Source organism: Mustela putorius, unplaced genomic scaffold, assembly GCF_011764305.1.
Source record: "Mustela putorius furo isolate JIRA1106 unplaced genomic scaffold, ASM1176430v1.1 tig00000145_pilon_pilon_pilon, whole genome shotgun sequence".
Taxonomy (NCBI): domain Eukaryota; kingdom Metazoa; phylum Chordata; class Mammalia; order Carnivora; family Mustelidae; genus Mustela; species Mustela putorius.
In genome coordinates this window covers 11202829-11225785 of record NW_025421294.1, presented here as the reverse complement: position 1 = coordinate 11225785, position 22957 = coordinate 11202829, and the positions used below count along the sequence as shown (strand labels likewise).

Here is a 22957-nt window from a genome sequence, read left to right as displayed (position 1 = left end):
CTGAGAAAGATTTCATTTTTAGAAAATGTTAAGAAGGCATGAACTTCTCAAAGAATAGTAAATCTAACACATCATTTGGAACATTTAAATATGTTCTATGATAACAGACTCTGAATTCTGAGAATTTTAGAAAGTAGTAATAGTATAAATATTACAGGAAATTCTTCTGAAGAATGTAGCTGTACATATTTTTATTATTAAATTCCAAATAAGTATATAAGTGTCATTATTTTTTTGGCACTCTCTTTGGCAAAAATATACAGAGCTGTACCCTTAATCTTTTAAAAAAAGTAAAGAAGTCTTAACTTCTAATTAGTGCTTCAATGAAACATAGTGATACTAGGTTCCCTTTACCTTTTGTTATTAATTTAAGTGAAATTGCTCTAACCATCACATAACTTCAACTATGCAAGGAACATTTTAAATTTTATTTTCTGAGAAGTTGTAAAAACTTTACCTAGGCCATATCATATTCCTTTCTCAGTGACCACAAAATTAGCAAACAGATCTTAGATTTATTAATAAAAACAGAATACAAAAACAAAACCAAATAAAACTAAAGTTAATGAGGTATTTTGAACCCAGGAGGCTCCCAGTATATCGTTGTTGCATTATGAGTCAGTCTGTGAAATTTTTGAACATTTCTTACATACAAATTCTTTTAAGGTAGTCTTTCTCGAATGGAAATTGCTGGAGTATTTGTTTAAAATGCTAATTCCTGGACTTCTCATCACAAATAGTGAATCAGAGTCCCTATGCATATCTTGAGAATATGAATTTTAAATACCTAACCCCAAGAGATTTTAAAGCACATTTGAGTTTCAGAACCTCTGTTCCATTGTTTTGTGTAATGCAAAGAAGTTTCAAGCTGATTCAGATTATTATTCGCATGCCTCTGAGCCAATATCAGGTTGATTCTTTTTCCATTTTGCCTCCAATAATAATCGTTTGTTTTTCTTTTTTCCTTTATTTTATATATCTTTTTTAATATATCTTTTTTATAGAATATTTTTATATCTTTTATATATCTTTTTATAGATATATATTTTTATATATCTTTTTTATTTTTTTAAATTTCTTTTCAGCATAACAAAATTCATTGTTTTTGCACCACACCCAGTGCTCCATGCAATACGTGCCCTCCTAATACCCTCCACCTGGCTCCCCCAACTTCCCACCCCCTCCCCCGCCCCTTCAAAACCCTCAGATTGTTTTTCAGAGTCCATAGTCTCTCATGGTTCACCTCCCCTTCCAATTTCCCTCAACTCTGGACCTCATGCAAAAGGCAGGAATCATTACTGGACTGATTAACTCTTAAAGGGAGAGGGGTGTCCCTAGATAGGTACAGAGAACATGGATGGCATACATCTGAGTCAAATTAGGGCGAAAATAAGTATGACAAAAGTAAGGTTAGATTTCAAAACCATTTTTGAACTCATCCGGAATGAGTACCTCTATAACGCAAGGAATAACTGCATTAAAGAAAGAACAGGATAACTTAATAGAGGTCTCCTATCTCATTCTGTGACGGTGCTTCTAGGCTCTGGTGATGAATGTGTTCATTTTATGTGACTTGCTTTGGGTAAATAACCCAGTGCCCTATCAGCTCTCCAGCCCTCGGCCAGCAGCGCTTGTGTGTGCGCTCTAATGACGGTAGAAGGTGCTTGGGGGAGGGCCTCGGGGAGGGGCCGCCCAGCGCAATCGCGCCCCTGGCACTTGCTAAGAGATTCTCAGCCTTTTCTCCGCAGCTGGCACTTGAAGACTCCACGCTTTCCCTCCAGAGGAAAGAAGCCATCTATCTAAATCAGCTGTTCTCTCCACGTCCCTCGTTTCTCTCTCCGCCAGCCGCCACCCCCACCCTTTCCATTGTGTTGTGCGTTTAGCTCTGCTTCCTGTGTAAGACCCTAACCTCATTTGTAGGAGAGGGCGTTACTGAGAATTTCGGATCCTCGAGTTGCAATGGAGCTGTACGGAAAGGTGAGCCGAAAGGAGTTCCTCCTGCATGCTCTGCGCGAAATGTCGCTTTGACGGACTTTGGGGTGTGTGTGTGTGTGTGTGAGCGCGCGCGTGCCTTGTCAATGCAATTGTGCAAGGAACTACTTTCTTTATGTGTGTGCTATTCATCATCTTTCTTACCCGTGTTTGTTGAGTGGGATTGTAAAACCGCCCCACTCTGCTTATAGATATATGTAAACTTTCCCGTTTCGGGATAAGGAGGTGTAGGGCGGAGAGTCCCAGAACGCAGCTCCGGTTTTTCTTGTATCGGGAATTAGCACAAGGTAGTGCGTTTCCTAACCAGAAAATCACAGTCTAGCCACGAAGTCTGTGAGTAGAAAGGGAAAATTCCCCGCTGATACGAGCTGGAGTCACTTTCTCCTGAGCCTCGCAAAGAAATTGGCTAGGAAGCGGTCACAACCAGGAGCTATTCCAAGGGAGGCGAAGGGAGGCTCCGCGGCCAAGTCTGACTGGAGGAGCAGCCTCTTTAAATGCTTGCTTGCCGGGAGTTGTAGTTCAAAGCTCGCGGATTTGCGAGAAAAGCTCCGCGCGTTAAGACTACAAGTCCCAGGAGCGCGCGGGGACTCCCGGCCAGTACGCGTGTGCGGCGCCAAGGAGGGGACAGCTCCGGTGCTGATGTTGGAGCCGGCTAGTGAACCCCAAGAGTGCAGAGTGTGGAACGTGGAGCGCGCTGGCTGTGCATGCTTGACCCAGCGCCCTCGCCAGCGCTGTCTTAACCAGAGAGAAAGGACATTTTGAGAACAATGAGACACGAAGCTCCCATGCAGGTGGGTCTATACAGAAAGTATGGCTTCAGGAGGAATTGAGACAGATGCTTTCTTCTCTCTCCAAGCACAAATTGTGCTCGACCGCAGGGAAGGTCTAGGTTCTGACTCGGTCTTGGGGACACCGTTGGGTTCCTCTGTGCTCTGCGGGGCTGTGATTGGGTTGTCTTGAGGAATAGAAGTATTTAATATCTTCCCAGGCTCCGCAGGGAGGATGTGAATGTCCGTCTAAAATGTAAACCTGAGCAAACAAAAGTCAGGGGAACAGGCGGTCTGGTATTGCCATTGATTTTCCCTCCTGGCTGGCCTGGTTTGTGATCCCGGTGCAAATGCAATGATTTCAGGTTTGGGATTGCGAGCTCTCTATAGGAGTCGGGATGGAGCGAATTCCACTTGGTTAAGGGCGCCTTAAGAAAGGCTAAGACAATGTTAGGGTCCCCAAAGTCTCTTGTCTTCAATTAGGGTCCTAGTAGCACTATGGGGGAGAATAATAAACACATGCCAAAGGCACGGCAGCCTTTAATCTCTATCCACAAAACTAGTTTACTCTGCGTTTTGGAGACCCCCCTCTGAGGTATCCTGAATGGTGTGCCCATTTGTTGTACGTTCCGATTCCCCATTCAGTTAGGTTTGGTTACTTCGACGTTGGTGGAAAGATGCCTCTGCCTAAGCATGTTGCTTAGGCAGATTTTGTTTTTAAGTAAAAATGAGTGGTGCTTTCTTCTTTGTATGCACAGTTAGTGCTAACATCAACCTGTGTTCATTAATCTAGCAGAGTGATCCTGTTGCCTAACAGAGGCACTTTATGAATGGGGCTGAGAAGAGAATGGAATACACCATTTGGAACATGTCTCTCTTGAGAACCCACCTCTGCTGCCAAATCTAACAATATAAATATTTGTTTTTAATACTTGCTTAAACGCTTCCCAGTTGTTTTTTTCACAAATCAAAGACTTTAAACATATGCTGGTTTACTTTTAATTTATTTTATAGGTTATGTGATTTAACAGTGATATTCAGTGGAAAAAAATCTGTAGAGTTTAATTGTTTGTTGAGGGATTATATAACGGAAGCCCTCAAATTACATTGTGAGTTATTGAAAATATGATTTGTTCTAAAAAACAGTGGTCCCATTGTGTATCTTCTAATATCTCTGTTTGTGACTTAGCTTTTCATTACAGACCTGATGTGAAAGGAACCTGGACAGACAATAAAGGTACAGGCTGTTGTAATCAAGATATATTGGCTTATGATAATTTTCCATTACTGGGGGTACTGCCAGGAACCAACTGGCTAAATTAATCATATTTGATTATAAGTAAACATTGACAGTAGACTTTACAAGTAGATTGTTAGTATTTAAAGTCAACCTCATATACGCACTGACGTCTACCAAAATAGATTACTAAAAAAACTATGCTGCATCTGAATTTTTATTTTCTTAGAAGAGTTGCTTAGAATGTTCACAAGGCCATTAAAATGTAATAGACTGTATGAAATTAATGCCTTAGGAAGAATTTAAATCATTTCATATTAACTAGGTAGTAGGTACTATAATTCTCTATTTTATTCAGAACTTCAATGAATTATTGTAAAAATAGGTAATAAATTTAGTTTATTTGTGGATAAAGCTATTTTTATATTTGTATTATATTTTATTCATTGGGCTAGATTTTTGAAACTTAAAAATTAAATGTCCAAATAATATAATGAATTCTATGTATAATTTAAGAATCAAAGACTTTTTTCTGTGGTATATTTAATTAAAACACATTCACTGATTCCATTTAACAAGTAAATTTTTGCTATGATGACTCTCTATCAGGTTTTCAGATATATTATTATTCAGGGCTTCAAATATATACAATGATAGGAAGAATAAAAACTATAACCATGCTTTTATTTTCTTTAAGTGGCAAGTAATGTCTCAGTACCTATACTTCTGGAATATAATCATTTATTCCAGGTGACTTTGATACATGAAAATGCAGGAAGATAAGTAGTTGACATTTCTTTTTTATTTTCCTTTTTTTTTAAAGACTGAACCACATTATCATTTGAGATATATGCCTCCAAATTTTTTTATGTAGTTTCTAAAAAATGAGTCACAAGCAAATCCTCATTTTATAGTTCATTTATCCTAAGAAATTCTTTTCCCCATTTAAAAATATTTAGTCCATTTGTTGATGTGAAACAAAACAAGCTCTTTAATTGCTGGCTTCTTTATTTATTTTCTTATTTCAAAGGAATGTTTAAAAATTATGTAATTTTTAAAAAAAGCATTTGATGTGCTTATATATATAGCTTAGTGGTCTATTCAAGGTATATGTCTTTGATATATGAATATTTTCTGAAGAATATTTCTCTGAATTGAAGCAAAATGAGGGATAATAATTGTTTTTTTATAGTAACTATTAAAATAATACGTAATAATACTCTTTGATGTCTATATTTCCTTTGTGACTAAATAACTAGGAATAGCATTTGGTAAGTGTTCCAAATAATGGGTTAGAATTTTAATGTAGGAGATGGTCATTTTGTGTTTTCTCATTCATTGAGTCCATAAATCCTGAAGGCCAAATGAAATGGGGACTAGCAGTGCTCATGACTTGAGGGCAAAACTCTGATGAACAAATTGTCATTTGACTCAAGAGCCAGAAATGAACAAATTCTAGTTTATCTAGTGCTTTGTCTGTGCCAAGAACCATTCCTTACATTCAGATCTCATTGTGTGTGTGCGTTTGTGAGAGAAAGATAGCTAGAGAGAGACACACACACACACACACACAGAGAGAGAGAGAGAGAGAGAGAGAGAGAGAGTGTAAAACACAAAATAATCCTAGAGGTCACCATTACTCTAATTACAGTAAGGTACTGGAGCTTATTAAGATTAAATAACTTTTCCGACACGACAGAATCAAAATCTGCCAGATTTCTGTCTAGAAAGTCCGGGTTCTTTCTTCTGTTATTGTGTTCCTCAAGAAGACACACAGAGGTGATGTAAAGAACAAGGGCCCTATTGATAGAGTTCGCTTTCTGTCTCTGGAATTTCAATTTCTTGCAGATATACTTATTTTCTTGCAGGACCAAAGTGGGATCCATTGTCTCTCATTAAATGCTGGTCTTTAGTGTTGTTATCTATAAAGCTTTTGGGTCATCTCATAAATGTATAGCCTTCGAACTATTTAGGAAATTAAAACAAACAAAAAAACATTTACCCTAAGCATGAAGCAGAGTGGGGAAAAAAAAAAAAGGTTGCTTGACTAAAAATGAGGAGGATTGAAGAAAGAACATAGATGTATGCTAAAGATGAAGTTGAGGTAAAAGCTATAATAGATATTAAATATAGTCATGCTTTATACAAAAGCAACTCACAAAGGATTATAATCTAAATATCACTGTTTCATTTGGCTATGAAATGACATGGCATTCTGACCAAATCTAACCTTGGGATGATCCTTTTATCTTTATAAGAAATGAAAATTTAGTCTTCACCCCTTACAGAAACAGAGAAAACTCCTAGTTGACATAAAGATTTTCTGACTCTATTTAAACAAATTCTGGAAGCGTTTGTCTTTCGTCTGTAAAAGAAAGTGGAGTATAGAAAGGGGCATTAACTGAAAAGTAAAAATAAAACTTCATGATCTAAGAATCATTTTCCTTTTCCACTTTTTCAGTCTAAGAAGTTGTAGATTTATTGCATGGTGTAATCACAGTTTTGCTTTGCCACTCTAAGCTCATAGTGGAACTGAAAAATCCCTTTCCTGGCCATCGTATTCCAAAATATATATATATTTTTATGTGTAGGAATGGGTTTTCCTAGGACTGGTGATACACAAAAGAGACCCAACCTAACAGTTGTGTTACCTCAAAAGTGTATAGGTAAAGGATTATCCAAACATTTTCTTCTTCTTTTTTTAATTCATTAATTGGTTTCAGAGGATCTACAAGAACAATCTTAGTAGGTAACCATGACATGTGAAGATGAAATCTTTTAGATTTACTTGGAATTAGGTAGATTTCAGAATTTTTTCATTTATTTACAGTTTTTAGATATTAATGTACATTGAAGTATGCAAATTTTAAGTGAACAATTTTGTGATTTTTGATACATAGATATACCTGTGTAACACACACTATTATAAAGATATAAAACATTTCCAACCAACCCCAGAAGTTCTTTCATTCATATTTTTTTTCTAGTTAATTCCTTGACTTAAAGTCTTGACTCTTTTTTAATCATAAAGCAGCTTGATTTATTCTAGAGCTTTATGTAGTTCTGTGAAACGTACAATAAAACATTAGTAGAATATGCACTATCTACTCTTGAGTCTTTCTTATTTTGCTTAGGATATGGGATTAATCTATGTTGTCGCATGTATCAATAATCATTCCTTTTTATTGATGCATACTATACTTTTGTATTAATCTACCATACTTCCATACTTGTAAAATCCATTCCCCAGTTGGTGGATTTTAAAAGGTAATTTCCAATTTGGTCCTGTTATTGTTAAGGCTATAAGCAGTATCATATTGGTCTTTTGTAATATGCTTTCATTTCTCCTGGATAAATACCTAGAAGTAAAATTGTTGGGGTAAAGGGCAAGTGTATGTTTAACTGTAAAAAAGTCAAATGGTAGTACTTCTTACTAGCAATGTATGAATGAGTGTTCCAGTAGCTTTACAATCCTCAGCATATGGTGTCAGTTGTCTTTTTAATTTTGGTCACTTTAATGGGTATTTTGTGGTATCTCACTGTGATTTGAATTTGCATTTTCCTGATGTCCAGTAATTTTGGCACATTTCCATGTGTTTACTGGTCATTTATATAACTACTTTTATTAAAGTTTTCTTTAACGATTTGTTCTTATGGAAGGTTGTTTTATTGTATACTTGTAGTCCTTTATATAAATTTGAAGCTAGTTCTTTGTCCTATCTATCTATCTATATGTCTATACATATATATATACATATGCATATATCTAATGTGTTAATGTATTAATATAAATGTATATATTTAAAAATATTTTGTTATTCTATAGCTTGAATACTCATATTCTTAATAGTGTCTTGATGAATTTTTTAAAATTTGGATGAAATCTAGGTTATTCATTATAGATGGACTCTCTCTATATATCTGGACTATACACTTCCTTTGATTTGTTTGTTATGACTATGTTCTAAGACCTTGCTACATTTATTTATTTCTAGTGGGTTTTTTAGATTGCTTAAGAATTTCTACAGAAACAGTAGTATCATTTGCAAATAAAAGCAGTTTACTTCTTCCTTTCCAGTAACTTCCTTTCTCCCCCCCCCCATCTTATTCCACAGAGTAGGATGTCCAGTACAATGTTGAGTAAAAATGAGGAGTAGACATCATTATCTTGTTTTCACTCTTAGGGGGAAAGCCTTACATCTTTCACCATTTAGTAGGAACTTAGCTGTAGTAGTTTTGTTGTTTTTGCTGTTGTTGTTATGGGTATGATACCCTTTTTATACTGAGAAAGTTTGTTTTGATTGCTAATTTGCTGAGAGTATTTGTTTTTAGCATTCAATGCATGTTGAATTTTGTCAAATATTTTTCCTGCATCTGTTGTGGTAATTGCATAATGAGTTTCCTGTATTTTGTTGCTTTTATTTATTTATTTATTTATTTAATGGCTGTCTTGTTTATTAACATCCCCAGCTATCCCCCTGACCTTCCACCCTTCCTCTTTGTGCACCTCCTTCCACTACTGCCTAAACCCTTGGAGTTGGAAATACATTTTAGAGGGTCCTGTTTTTTTATTATTATTTTTTTTAGCTTAAAAAAATTTTTTTTAAATTAATATATAATGTATTATTTGCCCCAGGGGCACAGGTCTGTGAATCATCAGGCTTACACACTTCACAGCACTCACCATAGTACATACCCTTCCCAATGTCCATAACCCAACCACCTTCTCCATACCCTCCTTTCCCCGGCAACCCTCAGTTTGTTTTGTGAGATTAAGAGTCTCTTATGGTTTGTCTCACTCCCGATCCCATTATATTGATTTATTTTTTAGTTAATCTGGCATTCCTTAGATAAACCTCAATTAGCTATGATGTATTGTTTTTTCTGCGTATCATTGGATTCAGTTTGATCATATTTCTTTGAGGATTTTTGCATTTAAATTCATGATGGATATTGGTATATGATTTTCTTGTAATGTTTTTATGATATTACAATATTGGAGTTATGCAGGCCTTTTAAAACAAACTGAAAATTGTTCTTTTCACTACAGTTTTCTAAATGATTTTGGTGTCTGAGATTGGTATATTTGGGTTCATAAAGTATTTGATAGACTTCATAAATGGAACCATTGGAACCTGGAGTTTACTTTGTGGAAAAAAATTTTAAACAACTTCAGTTATCAAAATATATACAATATCTCTATCATTCAACTATTAATTCTTTCTATCTATCTATCTATCTATGCATTTGTTGATCGATCTGTCATCTATAATTTATCTTCCTTTATTATACTGTGGTATGCAGAATAGCTCCCTCCCTCCTCCAAGGATATCTATGGCTTAATCCTTGAAACAATCCCTGGAATAAATTATATTACATAACAAAAGGGACTTTGTGGATGTAGTGAATGTTACATACTTTAAAATAGGGAAGTTAATTTGGATTATTCGGTTGGTTCAATCTAATCACATGAGTTGTTAAGAGCAGAGAAGTTTCTCTGGCTGCAGTCAGAGAGATGTGGAAGAAGGGAAAGTCAAAGATTTTGAAGCATGAGACTTGTTGGCCTAAAGAAGTCAATACATCAAGAAAATAGACATCTTAGTCCTACAACCACAAGCAAGTGAGTTCTACCAACAAACTGAATGAGCTTAGAGGTAGAATTTTCCTCAGAGCCTCCAGGTAAGAACCAATCCAGCCAATACATTGATTTTGGCATTGTAAGGCCTAGCACAGTGAGCAGTGTACCCAGCTGAGTCACACTGTGTCCAGACTTCTGACTCAAATAGTTATTTGGTGCTGTAAATATCTGTTTTAGCAGCAGTAGAAAAAGTAATTATGCACATATATGTTTTCTATTTCATCTTGGGTCAGTTTTGTTAAATTTTATTTGTTGCCTAATTTTTCAAATTTACTGACAAAGTTATTCAAAATATTTTATTATTTTTTAATTTTTCCAAGATCTATAAGGAAATCTCCTCTTTAATTTGTATTTTTGACAATTTGAGTTCTCCCCCTTTCTCTTTCTTCGTATGTTACTAGATGTTTATCAATGCCATTATTATCCTCAAATAACCTTTTTTAACCTTTGCCTTTGTAAACATTTTTGTTGCTTATTTTGTATTTTACTGATTTGGGCTGTTTATTTGTTTATATAAATTTTTAAAAAGATTTAAAAAAAAATTTATTCATTTGAGACAGAGAGATACAGAGAGAGAGAGAGAGACCACGAGCAGGGGGAGAGGCAGAGAGAAAGGATGAAGCAGGCTCCCTGCTGAGCAGGGACCCTGATGCAGGACTCAATTCCAGGACCCTGGGATCATGACCTGAGCTAAAAGCAGGTACTTAATGACTAAATCAGGTGTCCCAGATTTAGGCTTTTTAAAAATAACTGTGTTACTTATACTGTAGTAGGATCTTTTCTTTATCAGTATCCTTAGAGTAGAAATTTAGATCCCTGAGTTTAAATATTTCTTTTTTCTAATAAACATAACCATGTAAAATAATAAAGCTCCATCTAAGTACTACTTTAGCTGACACTCATAAATTTCTGAGTGTAGTATTTGCATTGTATTTTATTTTCAATTCTTTGCTCCTTTCTTTGTGATGTTTACCTTAATCCATGGGTTTAGGTATGTTGTTATTTTCCAAATATCTGCTTATTTTCCAGATATTTTATTGATACTGATGTCTAAGTAATGTCTTTTGCAACCAGAGAATATACTGTTAAGATTTCAATCTTTTGAAAATTTTGGACTTGTTTTTATGCCAGAATGTGGTCTAACTTTATGAACACTCTATGTACATTCTGCATGTGGCATGTGAGACACAATCATTGATGAAGTCAATTAAATCATGGTATTGTATAGTGTTGCTAAAATCATACATAGTCCTACTTATTTTTGGTCTAATTGGTCTAATTACTCTATCAATTACTGAGGAAGAAACCTCCAATTATGATTTTTAATTTATATATTTCTCCTTTTAGTTATTTCAGTTTTTACTTCATATTTTTGAACTTCCTTTTATGAGATATACACACTTTGTAACTGTGTCTTCAAAAAATTTTTCCTTTTTTTTATTGTGAAATATTCCTTTATATCTCTGGTAATGGTTCCTTGTCTTAATGTGCATTTAACCTGATATTAATATACTCTTGCTTCCTTACCAGTGTGAGATACATATTTATATACATATATATATATATGTATATATATATATATATATTCATACTTTCAATTTTAATTTCTATGTGTCTTTATATTTAAAGTATGAATCTTGTGGTCAGAATAGAGTCGAGCCTTACATTTTTAGCCAGTCTGGAAGATCTCTGCCTTTTAATTGAATTTTTGTCTGTCTTCATGTTTTATAGTTATTGGTATGGTTGGTTTTAAAGTTACCTTTTTGCTATTTGTTTTTTATTTATTAAATGTGGATTTTTGTTTCTCTGTTTCTTCTTTTTTTGTCTTATTTTGCTTAATTACTTAATTACTTAATTCTTAAGAGAGAAGAGAAACTAAGGAGTCGACCCAGGATGTGATCTATTTTGGACAATATTCCATGTTCCATGTGCACTAGAGAAGAATGTGAATTCTGTTGCTTTGGGATGGAATGTTCTGAATATATTTGTGATGTCTATCTAGCCCAGTGTGTCATTTAAGGCCTTTATTTCCTTGTTGATCTTTTACTTGGGTGATCTGACCACTGCAGTGAGGGGGATATGTTAGAGTCCCCTACTATTATTGTATTATTGTCAATGTGTTTCTTTGATTTTGTTATTATTTGGCTTATATAGTTAGCTGCTCCCATGTTAGGGGCATAGATATTTAAAATCGTTAGATCTTCTTGTTGGACAGACCCTTTCAGTATGATATAGTGTCCTTCCTCATCTCTTCTTATAGTCTTTGGCTTAAAATCTAATTTATCTGATGTAAGATTGCTACCCCAGCTTTCTTTTGATGTCCATTATCATAGTAAATTGTTTTCCACCCCCTCACTTTAAATCAGGAAGTGTCTTCGGGTCTAAAAGGAGTTTCCTGTAGACATATGCCTGTGTCTTTTGATTGGGGGATTTAGCCCATTTACATTCAGGGTAACTATTGAAAGATAGGAGTTTAGTGCCATTGTATTGCCTGTAAGGTGACTGTTACTATATATTGTCTCTGTTCCTTTTTGGTCTATGTTACTTTTAGGCTCTCTCTTTGCTTAGAGGACCCCTTTCAATATTTCCTGTAGGTTTGGTTTGGTGTTTGCAGATTCTTTTAGTTTTTGTTTGTGCTGGAAGCTTTTAATCTCTCCTTCTATTTTCAATGATAACCTAGCTGGATATAGTATTCTTGGCTGCATAATGTTCTCATTTAGTGCTCTGAATATATCATGCTAGTTCTTTCTGGCCAGCCAGGTCTCTATGGATAAGTCTGGGCCAATCTAATATTTCTGCCATTATATGTTACAGATTTCTTGTCCTGAGCTGCTTTCAGGATTTCTCTTTGTTGCTAATACTTGTAAATTTTAGTGGACCTATTTTTATTGATTTTTTTAAATTTTTTAATTTTTTATAAACATATATTTTTATCCCCAGGGGTACAGTTCTGTGAATCACCAGGTTTACACACTTCACAGCACTCACCAAAGCACATACCCTCCCCAGTGTCCATAAACCCACTCCCCTTCTCCCAACCCCCCTCCCCCCCAGCAACCCTCAGTTTGTTTTGTGAGATTAAGAGTCACTTATGGTTTGTCTCCCTCCCAATCCCATCTAGTTTCATTGATTCTTCTCCTACCCACTTAAGCCCCCATGTTGCATCACCACTTCCTCATATCAGGGAGATCATATGATAGTTGTCTTTCTCTGCTTGACTTATTTCGCTAAGCATGATACGCTCTAGTTCCATCCATGTTGTCGCAAATGGCAAGATTTCATTTCTTTTGATGGCTGCATAGTATTCCATTGTGATTTTTTGAGGGAGATTCTCTGTGCCTCCTGGATTTTGATGCTTGTTCCCTTTGTCATATTAGGGAAATTCTCAACTATAATTTGCTCCAGTGTACCTTCTACATCATTCTCCTTTTTCTGGGATACCAGTTATTGTTTTTTTTTTGTTTTTTTTTTTTTTGTCTTATGGTATCACTTATATCTCAAATTCTTCCCACATGGTCCAGTAGTTGTTTGACTCTCTTTTGCTCAACTTCTTTATTTTCTGTCATTTGGTCTTCTATATCACTAATTCTCTCTTCTGCCTCATTTTTCCTAGCAGTAAGAGCCTCCATTTTTGATTGCACCTCAATAATAGATTTATTGATTTAAATTTGGTTAGATTTTTGTTCCTTCATTCCTCCAGAAAGGGCCTTTATTTCTCCAGACAGGGTTTCTCTAATAATCTTCCATGCATTTTTTGAGCCCAGCTAGCATCTTGATAATCATCATTCTGAACTCTAATTCTGACATATTACCAATGTCCATATTGATTGTGTCCCTAGCCATCAATACTGCCTCTTGTGTTTTGTTTTGCTTTTTTGTTTGTTTTTGTTTTGTGTGTGCTGAGTTTTTCCACCTTGTTATTTTATCCAGATAACAATATATGATCGAGAGAATAAAATACTGAAAGAGTGACAAAGACCTCAGAAAAGTATACTCTAACCAAATCAGAAGAGATCCAAAACCAGGGGGAGAATAAAGGGGGTAAAAAAAACTATCTATTTATATATTTATCTGTCTCTATATATATATTTATTATACCAGTGAATAGAACGGGGCCACCCACTTGATTTTGGGTATAGTGTGGTCTCTTAGAAGAAACTATTTTCCAAAATTTTAATGAAAGGGGTGCCTGGGTGGCTCAGTGGGTTAAGCCGCTGCCTTCGGCTCAGGCCATGATCTCAGGGTCCTGGGATCGAGTCCCGTATTGGGCTCTCTGCTCGGCAGGGAGCCTGCTTCCCTCTCTCTCTCTCTCTGCCTACCTCTCCATCTACTTGTGATTTCTCTCTGTCAAATAAATAAATAAAATCTTTTAAAAAAAAGCAAAATTTTAATGAAAGAACAATTTATATATATACAAAAATATGGGTAAACATGATGAAGGGATGGAATATGACTAAAGATGAAAATTTTTAAAAGATTCAAAAAAAGGAATTGATAACATAAGTTGGTTTGGAAAAAAAAAAAAGAAAGAAAGAGGAGAGAATGTGATCAGGCTGGAGACTAGAACAAAGCTATGTGTTAGATTTCAGTTATGTTTTGTCCTATTAGAAGAAATTTTATCCAAAGTTTAAAAAAAAAAGAAAACCCTATATGTATTAAAAAAAGAAAAAGGTTAAATACAATAAAACGATAAAATATGGGTATAACAATGAAAATATTAAAAGATTTTTTTAAAAAGACATTGTTAAGATAAGATAGTTAAAAATGTTAAAAGAGGAAATAAGAAAAGTTAAAAAAATAGAATAAGAAAAAAATTTTTAAAAATTAACTTTGCAATACTACAGGATCATGGGAAAAAGCCATGAATTCTATGCATTGCTTTCTCCTAGTTCTGGTGTTCTGCAGTTCTTGTTGATTGCTGAAGTTGGTCTTGGCTGGATGTTCTTGCTGATCCTCTCTGGGTGGGACCTGTTCCAGTGATTCTCAAATGTCTTTGCCCAAGGCGGAATTGCACTGCCCTTGCCATGGGCCAGGCTAAGTAATCTGCTTGGGTTCACTTTCAGGAGCTATTGTACCTTGAATGCTTTCTGTGGCTTTGGAGGTTGGGAATGAAAATGGTGGCCTTCCAGTCTCAGGCCCAGAGGAGCTGAGAGCTTGGGACCCTACTCTTCAGCGCACACTTAGAGAAAAGCAGTCAATCCCTCCTATCTCCCTGGTCTCCAGCTACACTCTGTGCTTCCCTGGCCGGTGGTCAAGCATCTCTATCTCTGGCACTGGCCTCGTTTGGAGTCTCCAAACCTAGGAGATTCCTGCTGCCTACTCCTGCGCTGCTCCTCCCAGAGAAGGAAAGAGGGGCTCTCTGGATCTGACCCTTGTGGGGGTCCAAGCTGGAAGAACAGTGGCATGATTGTGCCTCAGATCATGGTTTAAGGTAACTCTGAGCTGAGAGCCCCTCTTCAGCTCTGTCTCTATAGCCGGCTTCTCCATTCTGGTACCTGGCAGCTCTGCCACATTCAGACACCCCCAGTCTTTCTTTGACCCATGGGACCGAAGACCTTACTGTCTATGTGACGGCTCCACCCCCACTTAGCCTCTGGAGCAATGTTCCTCAGTGGAGCAGACTTCTGAACCTTCTGATTTTGTGCTCTACTGCTCCACCACTTGCCAAGAGCCGGCCCCTCCCCCACGGTCTATCTTCCTGTTGCTTCCCATTCATTTCTCTGCAAGTCCCACCTTCCAGAAAATGGCTGATTTTCTGTTTCTAGAATTGCTGTTCTTCTCTTCTATCTCCTGTTGAGTTTGGAACAGTTTGATAACTATCTAGCTGAATTCCTAGGACCTAATGAGATTTCAGTCTGCTACTTGTCTGCCATCTTGCTTCCTCCTCCTGTTTTGCCTACATTTTTGAATGATAGTTTTGCTGCATATTAAACATTTAGTTGCTTCCCCCCCTTTCAGCATTTTAGGTTATTTCATTGTCTGCTGATCTCCATCATGATGTGAAGTCAGCTGTTCTTTATATTGTTGGACCCTTCTTTGGTATTTGTCCCTTTTTCTGTTTTCTATTCAACTTTGAATTTGAACAGTTTGTCTGTAAGGTGCCTAGATGTATTTTTCTTTATATTTACTTAGTGTAGTGGTTGAGTGAGGTTCTAATAGATGTAGGTTCATGTTTTTCACCAAATTTGAAAAATATTTATTTATTATATCTTCAAATATTTTCCCATCCCATTATTGACTCCTTTTTCTATCAGAGGCTCTAATTGCATCTCTGTTAGTTTTCAGATACTGTTCAAAAATCAGTGAGGTTCTATTAATTTTTTTTCTTTCTCTTAAATAGTGTAGTTCCTGTTGATTTATCTCAAGGTCATGGACTCTTCTGCCACCTGTGACTTTTGTTAAGCCCACTGAAGTACTCTTCATTTCAGTTAACTTAATTTTCCTAGGTTTAATGTTGGCTTCTTTTACAATACAAACATGTTGTCAAGAAAGAATGCACATAAGCCCTTGGGATGAGGTGTTTGAGTACTGGAAGGGTTTAATAGGATTTATTTCTGGTATTGTGCAGAAACCAAGAAAACACTGTGAGCTTCTCATAGAAACAGTGAGTTAGAAATGTAAATAATAGTGTTAGTGATTTGATTATTCCATGTAGATTTCTGGGAAATAAATTATGTTTACATTTTAATTTCTATCATTGTATTTTTATTCTTTATGGCCTTTGCCATGCTACATTTTTTTCTTTGTGTTTGAAAATAAAATTGTGGGCTTTATGACACTTTCAAAAATTTGAACAAAGTGTAAAATTGTAAAAATAAAATCATTTTAAGAGTTGCTTTATTTTGCCAACCAATATATTCCTATCATCTTCAACTCTGTAGAAACAAAATGCCTTTTCAAACACCAACATGTTTCTGATTGGTTTGAAGCATTATGTCAGTTTTATTGGAGTCATGAAATATTTTTCTGTCTACTAAATGATGAAACCATAAGGGTGAATGCTCTAGATCTTCAGTTGTTCAGGGAATGGTAGAAGATATGGTTATGGTTCCCTGAAATACTCTCCAATAAGCTGATTGAATTGGATCCAGTATTAGGAATTTTGATCCAACAAGCCTTTAAGAGTCTTATTTTGTGCCTACTTGACCCCCTGACTGAGAAAAACCTGGCACCATTATCACTTTGCTTCTACATGGTCAGCTTTTATGGTGTGGGAACCCAAATCATAATGTAATTTTAAGATGTAAGGCATTGAGCCTCTCATTGTTAGTCTGCCTGCTTTCAGTTTACTTTACCCATCAAGGGTGTTGTTAGTCTTTCAGTGGCTCAGATGCATCTCTGAGTCTCATCTACTTGAGAAACTTGCAAGCCAATGTTGATAATTTCTGTTTCAATGGCCATAGCTTTAGGAGCTTTATAGGGCTTGGAGAAAGAATTTATGTACCAATTAACACAATGGTGTTGTGGTGGTTGCAATGAAAGATGGGTTTTCTTTTGAATGTTGTAATTCACCAAGCACTTGTTTGAGTGGTAGAACTGATGAAAAGAGACAACAGGAATAGTAGCAATAGCTTTTGAAAGAAAAGCTGGAATGATTGTGACTACCAAAACTGCTCTGTAAGTCATTCTAATTGGTGGACCTGCACAGTATAGAAACACAAGTGCATAAACTAATAACCCACCTAGTTTCTCAAGAATGGTTCGGATGGGGGAAAAAAAAAAGAATGGTTCAAATAGTCCCTTTGTGTCATAAGTGCATGGACAATAGGCTATATATGCCCCTATATGTGACCTACCTTGATGAGTGATAATAAAGGATTTGGAAGAAATCTTTATAGCAGATCTCTGCAGGTATTTTTCAAGGGCTTAAGCCTTTAAAATAACTTTTAATGTTTTTCAATGTTTAATATTTTTTAAATGTTTAATGTTTTAAAAATTTTTAGTGATAAAAATTCCTTAGGTAATACATATATTAATATTAAGATCTAGGCTTTTTTCCCCCCAGTGGGAATGTTTAGAGTATTTTACTAAGTATTTTTAAGAGAGGCTTTTCACTATACCACAGAGTACTGGGTTTATCTATTCTGTTTAGTTTCTATTTTCTTCTCACGAAGAGATATTCTTACAAGAAATATTCTTTATTTTGTAGTTTTAGCTTGGACACTGGCCTCCTGTATCTGTCAGGTGCTTTCTTGTGGAATGAGGGGAAGTAAAGTCCAAATGTATGTTATTTTTAAAAATGACTGATTGAGACAATCAAGGCCAACTCTCACAGAGCTGAGCAGAATAGAGCCACATGTGCTCTGAAAACATGATTATTGCTTCTTACAATGCAGTGCTTGCTCGTACTCTGATGGAAATTCACAGTGAGTTATATCACTGGCCCTTAGAAAGTTCTAGATCTTACCATAGCTAAAATAATTAACACATTTTCCAGAAATCAGCTTATCTGAGCAGGCTGGGCATTCTAGAGTATAGACTTCTTTGCAGAGTCAATATTATGGTGATGAGATCTCTTGTCACTCTTGGCAGAAGGGATGTCTGGTGAAGAGTGCTAGGATCCCATTTTCCACACCCTGGGGTTCTTAGCTGAAATGTCAGATTATTCAGTCTCCCCTTACATGTATCCCTGATACCTTGACAATGTACACCTGCCCTGGCTTCCATGTGGACATTTGCTAATTCAGTGAATTCTAAACCTAAATGGTCAAAAGAATCACATGGGATGCTGAAAAATTGTAGATGCCTGGGCCCGCATTGGATATTTTAATTCTGCAGAATTCAGGTACAGTTCCCTAGTTTTGGGACTCTCAGATCTAATGTATCCTATGAGAATTTAGTTTTGTATTCCTGAATAAAAATGGGTTTTCAGCCATTCCCCCGGTTTGCACGCCCTGGTCAGTGTGACCAACAATCTTAGCTTTCTGATTCTAGCACTGAAAGTCCTGTAGTGTCACATGAAATCCCTCAGTCTCAGTAAAACGGGGGTACACCACGTAATCAAGACACCTGGCACGGGACTGGAAGAGATTATGCTAAGTGAGTTTAGTCAAGCAGAGAGAGTCAGTTATCTTATGGTTTTACCTACTTGTGGAGCATAGAATAACATGGAGGACATTGGGAGATGGAGAGGAGAAGTGAGTTGGGGGGAATTAGAGGGGAAGATGAACCATGAGAGACTATGGACTCTGAGAAACAAACTGAGGGTTTTGGAGGGGATGGGCGTGGGGGGTTGTGTGAGCCTGGTGGTGGGTATTATGGAGGGTACGTATTGCATGGAGCACTGGGTATGGTGCATAAACAATGAATGCTGGAACACTGAAAAGAAATAAAATAAAATGAAAAAAAAAATCAACCATTAAAAAGAAAAAAAAAAAAGACATCTGGCATCTCTAATCCCAAGGCCATTTCAGGTTTTGTAGGTTAAGAGTTACTATACGGACATGAGATTCCTTTTTTTCCGGTCATTCACTTCCAAATCCCAAACTTTTCTTGCTTTTTCTTTTTTGCTTCTCTTTTTTAATATGGAATTTCCCTTTAGTGAAAAACCCTTGCCGTTGTTTTAGAAGGTTTTGGAGAAAGGATGGAGATAACCAGAATGTATGCATATTATTTTTATGTATGTGTATTTATCTATGTTTATATATACATATGAAAGCCTCTTAGTGAGTTCTCACTTTGAAATAATGATATTGTGGACTTTTAAAAGTCTGTTATTATTGGGGGCACCTAGGTGGCTCAGTGGGTTAAAGCCTCTGCCTTCAGCTCATGTCATGATCTCAAGGGTCCTGGGATCGAGCCCTGTATCAGGCTCTCTGCTTGGCAGGGAGCCTGCTTCCCCCCACACCCCTCTCTCTACCTGCCTTTCTGCCTACTTGTGATATCTCTCTGTCAAATAAATAAATAAAATCTTTAAAGATATATATTATTATTGAAGTACAATTGATATATAATATTGCAAAAGTTTAAAGTATATAACATATTGATTTGATACATTCATGTATGGTAATATAATTACCTCTGTGGAGTTAGCTAACACCTCTATCAGGTAATAAAATTGTCATTTCTTTTATGTGGTGGTAACAATTAAGATCTAGTGTCTTGGCAACCTAGAAGTGTATAATACAGTATTGGTGTTATGATAGTATTGTTGACTTTGATGATTTACCAGATTTACTATCAGAAATTAGGTTGAACTTCACCTAAAGCCAATGCTAAGGCAACACAAGGGAGTTTCCCACAATTCCTTTGCATTCCTGGTGCTTCCTTTCTCATGCTTATCTTACCATTGTATTACTTGAATTTTGCTCCTTTATTAGTTCATACCTGAAACTGGGCTCTCACCCTGTTTCTACAAAAGCCCATTCACGCCCAAGTTTCATGAGTTTAGTAACTCCCTAGAAGTTATTGGGTGGCCCCAATATCACAGGATGGGTCCTGTCACAGAGCATATGGCCATTGACCACATTCCCTTCCCCACAGCCTCTCTAGACCACAGAACACTTTGATCTGCACACAGGGAGGCAAAGGTATTTTGTGGTATTTTGATAAGTGCTCTTTGTTCCATGTCATAATATTTGTAATGAAAGAATAAGGAGTTTATCTCAATAATTATGAAACTCTACAGAGTGGAAGTGTTGGGCTTCAAACCTCTTGCCTCTAAGGTTAGGAAATGAGAGGAAGCATATTCTATAAAATTGACCATTTCTATTTTCAGAGGGTAGCACCAATGTTAGTTGGAAAATCAAGTGAATGGCTTTAATCAAGGATCTAGCACATGCCAAAATTTTTACTTTTCATGATCTTACTACAATTCCTGTTTTACAGGCAAGGAAATTATAGCTTAGCAAAGTTGAAAAAATAACAAAATATCAAAACACTTGCAAGTAGCAGATCTGGGATTCCTTCTCAGACAACCTGACCATAGAGTATGTGCTCTTTACCCTTATTCACATCACACCAAGAATATAGAATTTTCTTTTTCACAGATGCATCTGCCTGTACATAATTTCAGAACTGCTGGAAAAGAAGTGGAATCTTGTTTTCTAATCTTTCTTTATGCTGTGATTTATAAGGCATAGATTACTAGTAGTTAGGGTGCTCATCAGCATCACAGGACTACACTAATGACCCTCTGGCTTCAGCATTCATGAAGATGTGCAGGCACTACTGGGACCAGGGCTCTGCTACTTTGCCGCTGTCAGGATTACATCCTACCCGTCTGGAGAGCTCTCCCAGCCAGCCATGTGGTTCCCTTCCCAGAAAACCTTGTTTACACTCTTCTCTCTGTGGCCTAGGCATCCCCTGTACTGTGCTGCAGCACAGCCCCCGTACAAGTGCTCTCTCCCTCTGGAAACCCTCTGTAACTATACCAAGAGTGAACTTCAGTGTGGGCTGGAGAACAGTGGTCTTTGACACTAGTAGGAATAATTTTTACATGGTTTGATACTCTTTATTTTTCTGTATACATCTAGATTTCCCAGAAGATTCAAAAACCATTATAATGAATTTTAAAATATATTAAGATTAGATCATGCCTGCCTTCAGTAAAGGAATAGATTTTTTTTTTTTCTAGAAGTAAAAGAAGAGGTAGTCTTACCTCTTCCAGTAGTCTCCTCTGTGGTTGAAACCTGAGGCTGTTAGTTTGGCAAAGAGAAGAGTGAGCAAGCTGAACCCATAGAGCTGTAACTCTTGAAGAACATATTTTGTCTAGATGATGAAGGCTCAGCACATGAGCTGAGAGAAATCAAGAGACCCTACTGAAAAACAAAGAACCCTCTACCTAAATTTCCTCTCAAATACTCTGGCCTTAATTTCTTTTTCAAAATGCCAATAAAGACTTTGGGTTTCCACTCCAGTGCATACAGAGCTTGGAAGTTGTAACTCTCATCCTCACACAAGAAAAAAAATGAAACAAAATGAAAGTTACCAACTCTTAGATTCATCAGAGAATTGAGGTCACAGAGAAAAATGCTGCCCCTTAGATGGGAGAGACCAATAACCTGATAAAATCACAAATTCCTGGAACAGAAACTCTCGTGGGAACCAGTACTGGGGTAAGAAAACCTAAACTGTAATTGATGAGTTGCTGGTGGCTCAGGGTAGACAAGTCCAAGAGTTAAAGCTCTAGGGGGTGCAGTTTCAGGGAGGACACACTTTGTGAGTTTTACCCTCAGGACCCCTGTCAAGTTCTCACAGTGAGGGTTAGAGAAAATCCCCTCATGCTTTTGGCAGGCAAAGGGAGAAGGAGCCCTTTTCAAATACACCCAGAGCATACTGTTTCGCTCATATGGGGTTACTAATAGATATTGATATTCTGGGGCAGTGAAAGGATGCGGTATGATGATGTGTGGAAAACACACAGTACAGTGTCCGTAGGATTGTTACTGCAGTGATTTTACCATCTTTCTGTGCAGAAGCTGAAAGTTCTACTCATCTATGAGAGAAGCTGTGCAGGAGATGGGGATCCAGAGATGGGCTGGAAAAAGTACCTTAAAAGGTCATAGCCTAACAACACCTTTAAAATATGCAGTGATTTCCATCTTGGAAGCATTGCTATCATTTGGCATACCATCATATACATTCTTCCGTGAGTCCCATGAAAGAGTAATTCACTCCCTGCTGACATGAAGAAGAGGGACAAGGGCGATTGCTGAAGTCTGCCCTACTTTTCCAGGCCCTTTGCTTCAGAGCCAGGTGTGGAGAGCCATCCAGCAGATGCAAGGAGTCACGTAGATGGATGTGCCTGTGGATTGAGGAAATGAGGATGATTGGTTGAGGAGAATGTGGGCGCGCTCGTGATCGGCGCGTGAACAGCACTAGGAGCCAAGAGATATATGCATGATCACTGCTAGAGAACAAAAGAATCCTGCTCGGTTACATAAGAGCGCACGAGGGCACTGCATGCACGGCATTCTGATTGGGCAGGAAGGGGGGCGTACACACGTGAATATATACTGCTGTAAGTGCTTGGTGCGGCGCGGCCGCCATTAGCATTAGTACATTAACATTAGTAATAAAAGAAGTTTGCCACTCACCTCGTCTGCGGATCGTTCTTGCGGGCCGAGAGCGACAGCCAGGGTTAGAATTTGAATTATCTCATGTCTTGGCTACTTCCAATTTCCTGGACAGCATCTTCTCAGCTCAGCGGTGATGTGTCCACCGTGGCATGAGCAGTGTTTTATTGCTTCTCCACTGGCTCATTCCAAAGCCAAGAGCAGCAGACACACACACACACACACACACACACACACACACACACACACACAGAAATTGCTGGCCAGAGACTGCAAAGAGCATCACAATTTTTTTTTTTAAGATTTT

General features: G+C 37.0%; 1 protein-coding gene across 2 annotated transcripts in view; it reads left to right on the top strand.

The window, feature by feature from the left end:
- Positions 1–1631: 1631 nt before the first annotated feature.
- The window catches only part of RAB3C (RAB3C, member RAS oncogene family), a 306139-nt gene continuing 284813 nt past the window's right edge, over positions 1632–22957 (top strand). Inside the window, exon 1 of one of the 2 annotated variants that reach the window (XM_004744620.3) lies at positions 1632–1977. In XM_004744620.3, the coding sequence (XP_004744677.1) occupies positions 1960–1977 (18 nt within the window). In that variant the 5' untranslated portion in view covers positions 1632–1959. Of the gene's footprint in view, positions 1978–2557; positions 2784–22957 lie in introns of those variants that run through there. The other variant, XM_004744619.3, reaches the window with a different exon arrangement.